Consider the following 18,385-nt stretch of genomic DNA (forward strand, 5'->3'; position numbering starts at 1 on the left):
TGTTCCGGGAATTGATGCAAAAAATCGGGAATGAATAGATGACGCGAAAATAATGCTGTGATATAAAAAAAAATTTAAATTAGACATTAAAATTTTTGATGTATTACGTATATCCATGTAGTGTGTTTGATAGAATCTGAACGCCAGGGGCGGCTTATGCCCAATCCGTAGCTTTTACAGGCACCACCTGTACAATTTAAAGATAGCAAAAATGAATTTTTTAATCGATTTTCTAACAAAAAGGTACTCTTTGTTCAAATCGATGAAATTTATGATTTAGGAAATATATACAGTTTTAGACTATTCTACATGTCAAGGAAACCGTTCGCCATAAAGAAACATTCTGAAGAAAATTATCATAAATTGTAATTATTTCTTTAAAATAAGAACACGGGTATTAAAACACAATCAAACATTTCTAATTGAGCCGAATACTGTCGAACATCGTGTTATTTACATAAGGAAAGTATTGAAAAATTTAGTTGGTTAGCCTACAACTTTTTGTGTTAATTAGTGGGCAAAAATATTGGGTGATAATTTAGTAGGTCCATATTTTTTTTTTTTGATAATATCCTGAATGGTTAGAAAAATTATCTTAATAACAGTTTTTCTGTTAAATAGGTCGGGAAGGTCAATTTGCATAGCCACTACGTTCTCCTGAATTAAATACAATGGATTCTTTTTTTGGGGAAGATATCTTAAAAGGTTGGGAACGAAATGATCGATAGAATAAACCTCCATTATATTGTTATAAAACAGAATCTTGGAATTCTCTTCCAAGTTCTAAGAAATATCGTTCGTAGGCTCCGGAAATATTTGATTGGGCTTTAATACCTCCTGTAAGTATTTTCACTAATTACAATTTATGATTATTTTCTTCAGATTATCTCTTTATGGCGAACGGTTTCATTGCCATGTACATCTATCGGAAAATTCATTATTGATATCTTTAGCCACTGGCCATCAGATAGTAGTGTAGAATTATTTATTCTGTCAAATACACTATACGTAATCATCCATTAAAAATTCATTTAAAAATTCATAATGTATAATTTAGAAAATATATTTGCATATAAGTTCTGATTTTGATACTTTAAATACCTATAACTCAGAAAGGAGGCGTCGTTTTAGAAATTTTTTCCTGGAGCCCCGTATATATTTTTCATAAATAGCTAATTTTCCCCTTTCTTTAAACCTATATTTAAACTATCTTGTATTTCACCGGTTTTTATCGCTTAAAGAGGGTTATTCATATTTGGAGGGGAAAAAAAGCAAAAAAACCTAAAAAGAAATGCCATAACGTTAACTTTATTTCCATACGCTATCAATCTACCTTTGATTTTAACATGACAGAAGATGAACTAATTTGACTTTTAACACTAATTTGATGCTGGAAAAGTCCAATGAAAACTATCTAAAAGCATATTTAAAGAATGCGTGTTATTTAGCTTATTTTGATATTCCAAGTCCTCTACACTGTGAGTCAGTTATTCTAAACTAAAAGCATCTTCAATTATAAATGACAACGTAGATTTAAGTATTTCTTCAACGAAAATCTGTTGAGAAAATAAAGAAGTTTTCATTGAATGCTTCTAATAACAAATTTTAAGATGAAGGTTTCAAATGTTTAATTATTTTTTGTTACTTTATTAATTAGTAAGTTACATTAATACCGGGATAATAGCTGAAGGTTGTCGAAGAGAAAAGTTGTATAAAATAAAAATTGATGACATTAAAAATAAGGAGGAGTTTTACTCATCACGATTCTAGATTTCATTGGAGAAACCAGTCAAACATGAATTTAATACATATCAAAAGAATGCTAATCTGAGACCGAAAAACGAAACCAAAACCACTTCTTCCTATCATATAGAAATGGAATATGCAGAAAACAAGATGTTGCTCTAAACACTTTTTCGAAAATTCTATCGTATCGCAACAAGCGAAGAAATCAAGCAAAAACGGCCGCATCCGTCATTGCAATGGCCAAAACTAATTAATTGAGGTTTAAATTGCCAACTCATCCATTATATTCGCCAGATTTAGCACACTCCGATTATTTTATATCCCAGACTCGAAAAAGTGGATCGAACTTATTAAACATCGCTTGGAAAAGTGTATGGAGCTAAAATAATTTTTTTTCCGAAATTTTTGTGTTTTCTTTGTTGGACCAGGTACTTCTGGAATCATCCTCGTACACATACATATCTGACAGATTTTCAGTTTTTTTGTTTTAAAATAGAGAAAGATAAGCTTTATTGTCACACAATTTTCACAATTTTATGGACAAAGGTAAATAATTTTATATTACATAATATAAAACTACAAAATAATGATTGAATTAAATAGTAGTAATTATAATGTATATAATATCTTACATCACAAATTGAATTATGCCAATCTCTTAAAGTCTGTCAAGCAGAAATGCCTTTGTCAAACCTCTAAACTTATCAAAAGTTTTTGCTATTTTTATTTCGGAAGGTAGATGATTGAATAATTTTTTCGCACTGAAGATAATGGAATTTTTCACCAGAGCAGAAGTGGGTATAGTCAATTAAACGTCCAACTTCTTTCTTCTAGTAGGGTAGGTATGTATGGGTCTCTAAGTTGAGTTGTGGAAGTGTTTGCGGACCAAATAAACAGATTCTAAAATGAAGAGAGATACAATTCGCAATGCGTTCTACTACTCAAACCATAAATACAACGAATAGTTTTTTTTTATAATTTGAAGATAGAATCGTAGAGGTGCAAACTACAAAACGCCCAGAAAGGCAAACCATACCGAAGATACAATTCGAATAACGAGTAGTAAGTTGTTAAAGCAGTACGAGAATAGAGCTGTTCAGACATTGATTTAATGGGAAAGCAAGGAGAGGTTAATTTTTTTGTCATTTTTTCTATATGTACAGTTATCAAGTTTTAAAGTTTTTAAAGCTCTGTTATAGGATAAAACTAGAGTTTTCTCAGTATTTAAACAAAGACCGTTTGCGTCAAACCAGAACTTAATAGTTCATTGCCCATGGTCGAATGTAGAGCTTGTAAATCTGGACCACTCCAGGTTACACTGCTGTCATCCGCGAATAAAGTGAATGGACCATTGATCCGAACTGAACCTTGAAGCACACCATTGCCAATTGGCAATTTACTTGAAACATTACTATTAGCTCGTACCATTTGATTTCGACATTCAAGGTAAGATACAAACCATTTTAATGAAATTCCTCGGATACCATAGGTTCTTAATCAGAATTTTATGATCAACACAATCGAAGACTTTAGCGAAATCACAAAAAACCGAAGCCGTATAAAATTTATTGTTAAGTGAAGTACATACTTCGTCGAGAACAGAAAACATAGCGTCATTAGTGCATTTATTAGGTAGGAAACCAAATTGTTGAGCTATCAAGATTTTATGTTTGAAAAGAAAAGGTAATAGATGGTTTTTCATTAGTCGTTCAATTATCTTCGATAGGATGGGTAATAATGCGTTTGGACGATAATTTTTAGTGTTAGTTTTCTCGCCGCCCTTGTGCAGTTGAACTATTATAGCTGTTTTTATACAGCTCGGGAAAAGCCCCTTTTCAAAGGATTCGTTTTTTAGCGAACATAAAACGTCAATCATTACTTCCGGAAAAGCCAAAAATAATTTAGCTGATAATTTATCGATGCCGCAGTATGTCTTGTTTTGGATGCTGAGTATGGTTTGCTCTAACTCAGATCTATTTACAGGTCTGAGGAAGAGACTGTCAGTTGTTATTTTAGAAGGAACGAGAAAAGAGAGAGCATCTCGACATGTGGTTATTTTAGAGCTAATTTTCTTCTGGGTCGAGGTTGATAATGTTTGTTGAATGCGATTTGTTTCTCAAATCATTTTTTTATCAAATCAAACATCAACATAAAATCTTAGTGACTTTACATGTACAAATAACTCAATCCAATTTTTTCTTACCAATTTACCAAATCTAGTTAAAATAAATTAGATGAATTATTAGTTATTTCCAAAGAAAAAGCGAATACTGTTATTGCATTGATTGCGTAAGACTTTTGGAACAGAATTCATTAATTGCCAGTTGAAACATAATGACTATATAAGATAATTTTTTTTCTATTTCGGTTTTTGAATTCCAATGCGCTCATTACTTCCTAAGTAGTCCGCGTACTTTATCTGATATGAATACTGAAATTCTTTCTTAAACAGTACGACCAATTAAAAGATCAAATAAAATACATAATAGATGATAGTATTAGAAGTATCTAAAACAGTAAAAAGTTTCTCAACGCATCAACATTAATTTCGTTTTGTGTACATATGTTAAATACTTAAAATAACACTCTCAATTACAAATAGTGAACATTGTATGTATAGTTTTGTTAATAAGTTCAGTAGGACATCAGAGTCTTCTCATTTTATTAGATAAATTTTAAAACCGTTACTATTTATAACTATGAATGTGGCATTTGTTCAGTAATTTCGAAAACAATCTATAAACGTCGAACACCATGTTGGTTTGAATACTCATTTATCATTTGAAAATCGTATTGTATGTATATCTAACGTTTGAGACAATACTCTCGAGCTAACGTGAGGATTCAGTCCCAAGTATGCTAAGACATTAATAATATTTGTTCCGAGTCTTAAAAACTGTCGTCGAGAGATGCAATTATCACGCAAATTTCGAAATAATAGCGAATAAATTTCTTTCACACATTCGCATCCACCACCGGATGGATGCGAAAAAGGACATTCCACCAAACCCTGTCGTTTCAACAGGTCCTCGTTGGCGTCCAGTTTCGCGCGTAGACTACTTTCTCTTCCCAATTTCTATGGGAGATATTATCTGTATGTTTTCGCTGCCTCCGGTAAGCCCTTTCCAATCTCATTCGGCAAGAAAAGATCTATCTAATCCGAGTGTTCCTTCGCCTTCTTCACAGCTTTTTCCAATGTATAACTCCGCACTTGCTTATGGAGTGCGGAATTGTCGGAGGACATCCTCTTGTGGGAAAAATTACGATCTCTTTTTTGTGTTTTATGTGTACTTTTTACCAGCCTAACTTAACCTATCCACACTGTTGTCTTCTGTTTTACTTGTCTGTGCGCGATCAGTGTTGCTATGAGTGTCCCCAAGTTCTGCAACATACTCAGTAACACAGGAGTTTCTTGTCCTGTTGAAGCTGGCGAAGCTTCTCACCTGGTTGTGTGGTTATCGTGACTGGTTTATATGTTTCTGTCTTCTTTGAGTTTTGCGCAGCCCATGTAGTTCTCCGGATCCTTTCCTCAGCAGTATTTGCAATTCGGATTTTCGGTTCTGCTGAGGGTGCAGTCCGCCACCTTGTGCGCTCCCGCGTACCTCATGTAGCTCACGTCCATGTTGCACATACTTTGTCAGTGGTAGAAGTCTTGCCACCTGTAGCATTGTACATGTCCACAATGCTGTTTTTATTCAACCATCCTTATCTTTGTGTGGTATAAGTATTTCAGTTTTTTGTAGAATGTTTTGTTTTTTCCATTACCTGAACGCCTATTGTTATATCAAGTTCCCAATTTTAAACCCATACCTCTAATTATCAACAAATACATCATGTGTAAAAGGCATTTTAATATTACATTATCATTACAATTACATTGCCTACCTTGAATTCATCAAACCGAATTCCGACATAAGAAACAATCAATATTTAACTTTCCGCCAGGCGCTTAGGCTTTTGCAATACCACCAGGTGCTTTCCGTATTCTGGTCGGCAACTTTTGTTTCATCCTCTTAAGGGATTTAATTTGCTTTAAAAATATAAACGCCTTCGCAAACACCTTCAATTGCAAGCAAACAAAATTCGCATATTATTTTGGAATGTTTCCCACAAACAAATTCTGAACACTTCTTACCCATTTTTAGAGTGCTTGATTTTCTTTCTTCAAAATCTTCAATTGCACTGATAATAAAGGCTTCACATCTATGGGAAGGTTTAGTAACCATGAATGGCTACCTAGCGTGGAGATACTAAAGCGAGAGCTAGTCTTAGAAAATTCTTTGCAATCATGATCTTAACCTTGATTCATCGCCGTCTTTTAAAGATAAGTTGGGTCGATAGAGTTACAAACACCGAGGTTTTACGTTTGGGTTTTCGGATACGATCTTTTTAACTAAAATATTTTCAAAGATGGTCAACTTCCGGATATACAGGGAACACCCTGTATATCAATACATTTTTGAAACATTTATAGAAAACATTTAATATCTGAATAACGGTAAGGTTTAGGTATAGGAAAGTATACATGAATTTGCTTTATTTTTGACCCCTGAATGCAATAAAATAGAAAAAACCGGTGGTTCTATTTAAAAAAATTAAGTAATTTGATATTTTTGAAGTTAAAGTTTGAATACTTTTTATACACACCCTGTACAAAATGAAAAATTTTCCAGCATAGATTCAAATACGTCTGACCTTGCTAAAAGCAACCGAATAGAAATCAATTATATATCTTTAAAGGTATCCTATTAAAAAAATAAGTTATAAGGGTCTACACCGATCAAATTTTTTACAAAAAAACTAATAATTCAAAAAGTATGCATTTTTCGAAAAAAGTTTCTAGACAAAAGTATACTAATATTTATAAGTAGATTTAAAAAATGTATTAATATACAGGGTGTTCTATTTAAAATAACAAAGTTACAGTCGAATTCCGGTAGAACCATCTTTGAAAATATTTTAGCTTAAAAGATCGTATTCGATAACCCAAACGTAAAAATTTTCATGATTTTACTATAAGTATTTTGCCATGTACAGATAGTTTCAACTTATCGAGGGACACCCTGTACAGTCAACACTATAAATGTAAATTAGAATACTTTAGTGATGCACAACCCTATAAAGTTGTATCTTCTCCACTTGGTAACGTAAGGCAAAATAATAGGTAGAAAAGGCATAAGTAGGCGAATAACATCGTGCTTAAAAAAATTTGTTAATAAGCTTGGAAACGACATTATTATTATTATGCCTTTGCTGTTATACAGGGTGTTTATAAACTCATGCTAAGAGGTAATAGCTCGTATGAAATTGAGATGGGTCTTTCCTATAACATCCCTTTCCAAGATTTTAGCCTTAAACGTTGATGACTAAAATAGAGTTTTTATTTTTTTCTAAAATTTCGAAATTCTGTAATTTTCGTCTACTGGCAAAGGACTAACCACAGAAAAAAAACATAGTTAGTCTTTTACGCGTGCGCGAAAATAACAGAATTTCAAGTTTCTAGTATTACTGAAATTGAAAAAAAAATAAAAATTCAATTTTAGTGACTACCTTTTATATCGGAAGAGGTGGGCCGAGCAAATTTTGTTATAGGAAAGACCCATCTAAATTTTAATAACCTCCTAAATTTTGTCAAATGAATTTAGTAACACTCTTTATATGTTTTTTAAAATGTCAAAAAATCCAATGTAAATATTGTATTTTACCTCATACGTGTTAACTTTGAGGGTTTGCTAGTTCTAAATTCTAATGTCTTGTAAGTAATGAACGGTTACTTTTTCAGATTATTTTGAAAAGCAATGGAATAGGTACTGGATTTTGTGTGATTATTAATATGAAACGTTATAAAAGTCAATAGAGGCTAGACGTATTTTCCAAACTTCATGTAATTTCTAACTATTATAAAGTAATATATGTAAGTTACGAGTATTTTCTAAAACATAGAAATATGCAGGTAAATAGTATATTTGGTTCTAATGTCATTAAAAATCATTAGAAATTTAGTATAACAATTCCCCAATATTCTAACGGAAATGTTCAAACGGAAAGAATTTGTATTGATATTTGATATATGGTTTTTTGCGGAAAAAAAATTCACAAAATGTTCAAACCATATACTCGTAAAGACCGTGATGTGATAGTCTTTCATGATTTGTTATTTCAGTTTGAAACTGATATGAAAAATTATATGAAGTGGAAGATGATGATGGGTAGGAGCGTTATACTCAGCAAAGGTGTTTTATCTCATATTTTTAATGTCAGCAGGTAGGTTCCGAGACTATCGAACCTGAAAAGGTGCTGCTCAAAGACAGGGAAGTGGGTTAATTATAGTGTGGTCGATTCCTTGTAATCGTGCCTTAAACATTAATTTATTTTTTCAATTTTCCGTTTCTATTTTGGATTTTTGTATCTACCAGAAATATCAACATTTCTACTGTTCAAAATACTTATTTTCAAAAGAAATTCAATACTCTAGAGCAAGGCTTCTTAAACTTTTTTATATAGCGACCCCCTTCAAGCTTAGGAAATTTTAAACGACCCCCTCCTCCATATAAACGTTCAGTTGAAAATCGAGGAGCGCGTTGTATTTATTATTTTAAATGCTACTTCCATATTTTCATTTATAGGCCCTTCATAACAGTTTTGCATTGCCACTTTTTTCAAAAAATAGTTATAATAAAACTACAATAGTATTTTGTATGATTTTTATTTGTATTTATATTTGTACGTAGTGTGTATACTATTTATAATGAAAAGTATCAGATCTTTACGACCCTTCTTCAGTAGTCTCGAGACCCCCAGGGGGGTCGCGACCCACAGTTTAAGAAGCCCTGCTCTAGAGAAACTAATTCTTGACATATTTAATTTAATTTACTCTTTTCGACGTTAAGTTAAATTCGAAAGTAATTTACCGTTTTTTAGCGTATTTGACTTTTTTTGTTGGATTACTATTTTTTTTTTTATAAAATCATTTATCGATGTATTATTTTACTTGTCAACGATTCGTTATCGAATTGAATTCAACTTCAACGTCGAATAACTTTGAAAGGAATGTATTTGATTAAAAATGTTGAAAAACCTTTTTGTAGACTATTAAATTTCCTTTGAAAATGAGTATTTTGAATCGTAAAAATGTTAATATTTTTGGTAGTTACAAAAAACCAAAATCGAAAAGCAAAATAGAAAAAATAAATTAAGGCATGATTACAAAGAAACGCTTTACGTCAATCTACTTTTTTCTAGGAAGTTTAATTTCCCAAAATAATACGCATCATTAGAATTTTTCAGATTGATAATTGACGAGTTTTGAGTAAAAAATGCCATTACTGTTAACAAATCAATAAGCGTAACATTAATATTATTATTGATGACTCAAATTGTCACAATAAATTTCTTTATCATCATGAATGATATTTTCACAGTATCGGTAAAAAATAGTTTTTTTGTCCAGTCTAGTCTAGTGACTTGTAGCTATTTTGACGACAAATGACTGATTTATTAATAAAACATGTCCCAAATAGATTGCTTTGCAATGGCTTTTTAATTTACCACAAATGACTGTTGAAATCCGCGGCAAAAAAGTATCAAGGTAGTGTTTGATAGGTGAAGTACTTACATATGAAACTGCTATTTTTATTAGAGAATATGAGACAAAACATGTGTTTATGAGTTATCAGTTGGCCGGTAGCATTTTGTCAAACAGGCCGGCCGTTCTCCTACACAATCGGCGCTGATGACGTATTACCTTTTTAGAACGGATCTCGAGCGGTATAAAATATATTCAGGCATCTAAAGTCTGTAGTTTGTTAATACTGATCCTATCGACACCAAATTATTGGACATTGTAGTTTCAAAAACCAAATACCGTACGAATAAGAAGTTGAACGTAGGGTGGCCCTGAAGACACTTTATTTCGATTGAAACTCTATTATACAGTCCATTTCCAACAACTTTCACTCAGGTCACTTTTTCTGATAGGAGCAACCGTACAGAAGGATTACAGGGTTTCTAGGCACACCAAAGCCCCCCTTTTTCATATAATAGGGGTAGGTAATAATAAACTTCTTTTTCTTAGGAATATTTTTGAGCCCAAGATCGTGTCCATATGCCTGATCATAATCTTTAAAATTTAATTGGTTTGGTCTGAAATCATTTTAAACGATTTTTGTTTATATTGCTATTAATGCTATTCCGATACTGAATATTATTTCTTCATTGACTTTTTTGTTTTTCCTTCATTCATTCAAAAGGACTAAAGACTATCATACGTTCAGTATAAACAATGATTTATAAAAAAGAAACTGAAATTTATAGGAACAACTTTGGAAAAAAGCAAGACGTAAAAGAAAATGAAAAATGAACTATAAACCTCATAGTTTATTTCTGTGAAAGAAGATTTCTGAGAGATTTTCTTTACGAATATTTTAAAATTTTCATAAAAAAAAATTTAGAATCTATGAAATTTCAAGCTACATAAACTTAAATTATAACAATAATTTATGGTAATAAAGATGATTCATTAATTTTTTTATCAAAATAGTGATTCATTTTTCATGGACAGCCATTCAATAAGATATCTTAAGTATCTTAGGTATCTTATCTAAATTTAAGTTATTAGTCCTATGTCTACCAAATGCACAGATTCACCCCACTGTACGCAATTTGTTAGGATTACTTATAGAAACGACTATGTATTGAATTTTTCTTTTTAACCTGAAATGTTTATTGAAATAATAAAATAACCTTTTTTTTCTTCAGATAAAATTTAACTAATTTTGAATGAGTACAATATTTTTATGTATATATAAAAAAATCATCACAATCCGATGACAAAAACTATCAAAAACAATTTTTTCACACAATCTATAAACTCACTAACAACGAACTTTTATCAACTAAAGTCAATTATGAGGTCAGCAACATACTTCTATCTAATTACTGTGTATTAAACACGGTAATTCCGGAAATCTAACCAAGTGGGTATTTTAATTGATACTGATAATATAAGTGATATTAAAAATTACAACCAGATGAAAATAAAACGTTCTAATAATTCATTTCACCCATATAATCCCCATAAAACTAAGTATAAATTGATGTTACTTCTGGGCCAATTTATTATAATTAAATCTTGATATTAATACCCAATATATTGACATGAAGAATCTATATCAAATTACGAAACGATGATAATATATGGAGTATTATTATACGGGTTTTTTCATCAAATTAATGCTTTGAAGATGATTTCGCAAGTCATTTGGTTCAAGAGGGTGAGATGTCACTAAATATTAAACGAACAAAATATGTCTCCCACTAACTATGTATTTGAAAGGTGGAAGAAGGAGACCATGGAAGCCAAAAGACCGTAACATGTACAATTGAAAATATGTACTGGAACAATGAATCATTATAGGCTCGTTTGCGAAATGTAAAAAGCCTGACAAGCCTAGACAATAATCCTAAAGGATATTTGCAAAAAATAATAGTTATATCCTCTAAATCCTATGCAAGAATACCAAGATCCCATGGCGCATTTTAGATGGGGCATTTCACAGTCAATCATCTGTACCCAGTGAAAATTAAAACCCACTTCTGACCGGTATCATAAACTTTCTATGATTTATTTTATTTACGAATATGAATCATAATATTTGAGAAAAGTGTCTAGGATCTAAGATTTCTTTTAGTTAGAGTTTCAGACGTAATATTTGAGGAAATCACTTCCTACAATATTTTGTCTCCATGGAATTTTTGCCAGAATATTTACATATCTCCTAATTGTTAACATAAATATTTATCGGCCTCTAAATTTTAACAGAATACATAAAATACACAAGCAATTTATAATGTACGATGCCAGAACAAAATTCTCTCACCAACAATCTGCCAAAGCGAAAACATGTTTAATATATGTATTTAATATATGTATTTAATATATTGTGTATCATTTAGTGGATTTAAGATTAAAATTTAACAGTTTCATCATATCAACAATTTCAACAAAATATACCCTGTATTAAAATTAAACAAAATTCATAAAATTCAAAGTTCTTTTCAAACTATAAGGTACTATAATATAATAGTGAGGTCGTACACGATACCCTCACAATAAATAGCCATATATATATAGGGTGTTTCAAAAAAAGGTGTCGCGTCTCTAGTATAGATAGAAAACTGCAAAATAGTTGAGGTTTGCTCAGTGAAAAAAATTCATAACGCCATCCGTATTGAAGATAAAGAACCTTGAAGAAAAAAAATTATACACACTTTTTACGACTACTGGCAACATGAAAATTTTATACGAATATGTTTTCGAAGCTGATACGTCTAATAAATTTGTTTTTATGTCTGACTCTCATAGAGAGCGCTAGTTAGACGGTTCCTACCCAGTAGTATTACACATAACTTTTTCAATATGAGATTTATCAAGCAAAATTTCAAGTGAACTTGAACATCATTTAATTTGACACCAAAAAGTGATAAAACTCGATACTGTGTACCGTTTTCGGAATATTTTGATTTGAAAATTATAAAGTAATAACCGATGCTGGTATGAAGCAATGATAAATGTATTCATGAAACACAAAATCCCATGATAACAATTTAAAAAAAGGCTAATAACATAAAATAGAATTCAATTAGAGTGGTGTTCAAAATGTCCTCCATTTTCACGAATACACAAGTCTATCATTTTTTCTAAAGAGTCCATTAATCTTCTGAACGGATGGGACTCAACTATGAGGTCATGGAAGTGACGATGAATTCTGTATTTCAATTCTTGAGGTTAATTTACCTCTGTAGCATGAACTTTTTCGTTTAGATCCGACCAAACTGTATAATCCAAGGGATTGAAATAGCATGATTTAGAAGGTCAATGAATTGGAGCTTTTGCAACTCCACCAATCCATAGATTCGGAAAATGGATATTCAACCAATTACGACACCTTCTATCAAAGTGCGGTGGAGCTCCAACGTGTATAAAAGATAGGGATCTTCCCTCGTTTAGCGTTAAATATTCTAATATTTCGAATAAGTGATTGCTTAAAAAATCCAGGTATATATCACGATTTAAATTTCCATGTAGAATGTGATAACCTATTAATTTGTTACCTTAAGTTGCTGCGCAAACATTAACTTTAAATGAGTGTTGGTAATGTGATACCCTCCCATTATGGGAGTTAAACATCGACTCTAACCGGTAGATCGTCTGGGAACACCTCTATAACTTGTCTGTAATGATAATGATGTAGCTGTTACTCTTTAAGTATTCTCCAAGTACTTGAAGTAGACGTATTTGTTTGTCTTATGGTTCTTGTTGTTTTTGGCCTACCAGACTTTATTTTTATTTTTTTAGATCTGATATTCCCAGTTTCTCGACAACGTTGTTCAATTGCTCTTAATGTATTTTTACTTTTTCTTTCTTCGAGAAAAATTTTCTGCTTAACGGCTGCATTAGATTATCCTAAATACAGTTTTCCTTGGGAAACTCAGAAAATGCTATCGCTTTGTTAAATTCAAAGTTAAATAATTATGGATACTCAGCTTTTGGGGGTCTTAGTATAAAACAAACAGCAATTTGAATCACAGAACCGCAATACATTATCATCAAATTGTTTGTTTCATACTAAGGCCTTTGAAAAACAAAATCCTATACTGATTAAACTGGATCAGTCTCATTTTTTTAAAACATATCCATTTTATCGATGGGTACTCATATGCCCGATAAAAAATTTCCAATTCACATAATGCTCACTAATTATTAATAATAATTAACAATTTTATCAATACTTTATACCAGCAACGGTTATTACTTCATAATTTTCAAACCAAAATATTCCGAAAACGGTACACAGTATCGAGTTTTATCGAGAATACCTTTATGGTGTAAAATTAAATGATGTTTAAATTCACTTGAAATTTTGCTTAATAAATCCAGTAATATTGAAAAAGTTATGTTGAATAATACTTGCTACAAACTGTGAACTATCGCCCTTTATGAGAGTCAGCCTTTAAAACAAACTCATTGGATGTATCAGCTTCCAAAACAAATTCATATAAAATTTCAATACAATGTTGCTAGTAGTTGCCGCAAAATCGTAAGAAATGTGTATAATTTATTTTTCTTCGACGCCCCTTACTTTACTTGGATAGTATTACGAAAATTTCTTACTGAGCAAACCCCAAATAGTTTCCAGTTTTCTATCTATCCTAGAGACGCTATCACCTTTTTGGAAACACCCTGTATACAACATTTCGAACTTGAAAAATTCGGGAGTGAGTAGATGATGATGATTAATCGTTGGGAAATCAGAAGTTATACTTAAATATATTTTCTAAATTATATATTCGAACATTAATTGTTGATGCATGATTTCGTGCGTCCATGTAATGTGTTTGACAGAATAAATGATTACAGACTACTATCTGAAGTCCAGTGGCGGCTCATTCCCAATGGTTAACAATCCATAACTTTTACAGGGACAACCTGTACAATCTAAAAATAACAAACATAAATTTTGAATCGATTTTTTCATTCGATAAAATTCATCATTCTGAAGAAAATCATCATAAATTGTAATTATTTATTGAAAATACTTACAGGAGGTATTAACACACAATCAAACATTTCTAAATGAACTGTATATTGTCAAATATCGTGTTACATAAGGAGAAAATTGAAATGTAGAAAAATTTAGCTGGTTAGGCTACAACTTATCGAATAAAAACAAAAAAAAAAACTTTAATAAATGTTCGAATTGGGCACTTCGCACTTCTACAAAATTCAGGAGTCTACGGAGGATATTTCTTTAATCTTGGAAGAGCGTTATCTTCGATAGTATGTAGTACAATTGTTTATTTACTTATTATCTAAAATCTATAGTATAAATTCTTCTAGAAGAAGAAAAAATTTCATATACTCCACGGGATGTAAATATGTTAGTAAACAATATCAATCACATTACTGGTAATATATATAACTATTAATTTCTGTGAGATAAATAGGAAAATAGTAACTCAAGTTATTAAATATTAAAAGTTGATAATAACAAAGAATAAATTACAACGGTTACTCAAATAGGGCACCTGTTTCGGGTCAGGTTCAAGTGGTAGTCTCATATCTTTTTGTAACGTGTAACAGCAGCAAACTTAATTACCAGCCCTTGCTGTTGCTTGAGGGCAAAATTGTCGACTAGAAAATGTTACTTACATTCCTTGTAATATAAATAACTATTATCACCCTTACACATCCAAGAAAAGTGAAAAAAAGGCTAAACTCACTGTATTAGTCTAGGAAATACATATGCCTGAAGATTAATAACTTATTTTTTATCGTTAACTATATTTTAGAGATACGTAATGCTTACAAAAGCTTATATACTAAATGAAATGTAATATGTTGTTTAGTTCTGTTAAGTTTTGTAAAAATATATATTCTTTTGCGAACACAAGCAGAAATTTGGTAATAAAATAAAATTAAACTGTAACTATTTGTACGAACTTGTTATTTTAAATGAATTTTTTTGTCTCACAATGGAATCATAGTAAGAATTACAAAATGAACAAAAATTATTGAACCTTCCATTAACCGATTAACTAATCCGGTATTCTACAAAGTATGGCGTTCTTTTGCAATCATTCTATTATGTGCTGCAAAAAAAGTCCATATTTAAGAGCTTACTTATCAAAGATGTTATATCTTGTCAGCAAATAGAGATTTTTTTCTCTATGTATGAAAATGATAAGAAAATTGAAGATTAACCGGTATAGACTTGAAAAATCTCTCTATAAATCCCTTTTTCCAAAATTAAAAGGAAAAACATCTTCAACAGAGTATGTTTGAAATAAGTTTTTAAATCTGCAAATATATTGAAACAATTGTTGGGTTATCCCAAGGATAAAATAATAGGCTTGAAACACAACGTTATATCCCCGAAATTAACTGTAATGATTGAATCAAGAAGTATATTGGGGAAACAAAAAGAAGTGTCCAAGTACGGTATAAAGAACACATAGGTCATTTATAACATGAACGGAAAAATTAGGTCACGTATTTGAGGAAATGACAAACGTTTATACGATATTATACATAATTTGAAATATTTTTTATATAATAATCAGGTAGGTACTTTTACTAGGGTTTCCAGTTCACAGTCAGTAGTTATTAAGGTCAAATTATTCTTAAATAAAAGTTTTGTAAACAAAAAAGTATGTGGCAACTTTCATAAAAAAGTCGATTTGCAAATTCGGCAAACGTCCTACTCGAGCCTAGTAAAGAGAGAAGCCAAACAGCTGAAAAGAAACGGCACATCTATTTAAAATGCACAAAATGTGATTTTAACGAACTTTGTAGTTGAGGGATGTCCAGAAAAGAAGTAAACAATGTTTTTGACAAATACTTCTTAGACTACACTCTACAAAATTGCAAAGCAAGGTGTGACATTGAGACAAAAAAGAATATACTGTAAACGAAATGGCCAAGAAGCATGGTCACTATGTTTCAAGATTACCTCCGTACTACTGTGTTTTATATCCAATCGAATTGATATGGTCCCAACTAGATCCCAAGACAAACAACTTGTAATAATTCACCCAAAAATTCCTCCTCAGTTGTGGAACTGATAATGAGAGAAACATTATAGTTTATTTCAGAAAGGTATAGAGTAATATAACGTGATTAGGTATGCAAAGGGATCACTGAGTGACTTAACGAATATTTATGCCACTTTCATAGTTTGGCATTGATTTCATTGTAAATATTTTTCTTTTTATCAAGTGCAGGTAGTACCACCCGAATTGGGGTCAATTTTTGGGTTTAGCCTATTGTTATCCATTCACAAACACTGAAAATAGTGTGCCGGTAGGATACTCATAAAAAGGAAAGAATTTTATGAAATAGGGTTGGATTTAGGTAGGGGCACTAATAGAAGGTTAAACGGTACCTGTTAAACGAAAAACGTAACTGTATAATCTACTACCTAAGTAATCCCTACACAATATTTCGATATTGACACTTCAGGCTAGAAAACATACTTTTCCTAATTCTCTTACGCAAATTTTAATATTAGAAACAATACTATTTCAAGACCTACACCGAAATTGAGCCGAACTAGACGGAATCCCCCTTTTTATTACCCTATACCTTTCTGAAATAAACAGTTGAAAACCAATATATAGTGATTTAGAATAATTGTATTGAAATGTATGTATTATAAATGAAAACCACAAGGGAAAAACTTGGTAAGTCACAATTCTAGAATTTTCCAGGTAATTGTCAAAGCTATGAAGTGTTTTGCCAATACGATTTTATTGTTATAAAATAATCCTTGTATAGGATCTACATTAAGGCATGGTGTTAACACCTTTTTGGGCCAAAGATTTTTTATATCTATGAGTAACTGTTATCAAAATGTACAGCAGCAAATTCATGTTTGTATTTAATTTTACTGAAAATATCTTCGCTTGTTACATTGGGTACAATTATTAATGATGGTTCCCTTATGTACGTGTGTATTATTATTTTACATTTTCGCTATTTGATGATCGGTATAAAACAATTTTCAAATAATAATTCAAAATCTTATTCACAGTTTTTTGTTATTCTTTTATAACATGTTTCCAGGATTAGACTTATCCTTGGTGTCAATACAGGTCATACCTAAAATATTTCTATTTCAATTTTTTTTAAAATTCATTAAACAGATTTTATCTGATAGAAAAATTATTTCTTTGTCATCAGTAAAATTCGATTTTATCCTTGATTCAACTATTAAATAGTTTATAATTAAAGGAATTGTCCTCTACATTTACATACTATTCATATGTATTCAATTTAAACAGTTTCAATGGGTAAATTGAAAAATTTAGTAGAGAAAATAATTAATTATTCATTTTTAGTAATGCGCAAAGCCGCCACAATACTTCGAATGTCAAGGACATGAACTTACCTAAAATGAATAACCATTATGTCGCCCTTTAATCCCTTGACATCCCTATTCTCTCATGCGCACAATTCGAAATATTTCACTCAGTCCAACATGCCGGCACTTTCTACGTTAATTCGTAGTCACTATTGCCGTCGCGACGTCGGCGTCTTTCACTCCTCTGCTTCCTAACCAAATATTATATAGCACGTGAACCACGTGTAGAAACGCTCACGCGACAAACTTTCACGGACTCACCGTTCGCTTGCCGAAATCGAACTGCATGAAATTTCTACTTCTAACTTCTACTCTGCTGCTGCTGAGTGCCATGGCATGCCCCAGACCATGCCGGTATCATATCGGTCATCTTCGGTCGCATAACAACTTTATTTACTTTTTTTACACATTTTTAAGAATAAGATTGCAACAACCAAAAATATTCGTATTGTACATTTATTATGTACAGTATATAAAAATATTTTGCGGATTATAAAAATAGATATTGATAGAAAATGTCAACTTATTACAATTGAAATTACTAGCTTAAATTTCCATGGGACATCCTTAAAATTATTAATGGAATTAGTACGTGTTTCAAGATATATACAATGCGGTCTATATGTATATATGTGTATGTGAAAAAAACCTGAAAGAGGTCGATTTTTATTCTTAAGTTTTTTTCAAATTTGGTGCAATCATAACTGAGAAAATTAATG

At 31.2% G+C, this 18,385-nt stretch overlaps 1 protein-coding gene across 1 annotated transcript in view; it reads right to left on the bottom strand.

Moving 5' to 3' along the window:
* Window positions 1-17,950, bottom strand: part of LOC130446818 (collagen alpha-1(XVIII) chain) — a 656,494-nt gene extending 638,544 nt beyond the window's left edge. Inside the window, exon 1 of the mRNA XM_056783294.1 lies at window positions 17,694-17,950. Within this exon, the coding sequence (XP_056639272.1) occupies window positions 17,694-17,710 (17 nt within the window). The 5' untranslated portion in view covers window positions 17,711-17,950. The remainder of the gene's footprint in view (window positions 1-17,693) is intronic.
* Between the last annotated feature and the right edge of the window lie 435 nt (window positions 17,951-18,385).

The sequence above is a fragment of the Diorhabda sublineata genome, chromosome 7 (genome assembly GCF_026230105.1).
Source record: "Diorhabda sublineata isolate icDioSubl1.1 chromosome 7, icDioSubl1.1, whole genome shotgun sequence".
NCBI classification, from domain to species: Eukaryota; Metazoa; Arthropoda; class Insecta; order Coleoptera; family Chrysomelidae; genus Diorhabda; species Diorhabda sublineata.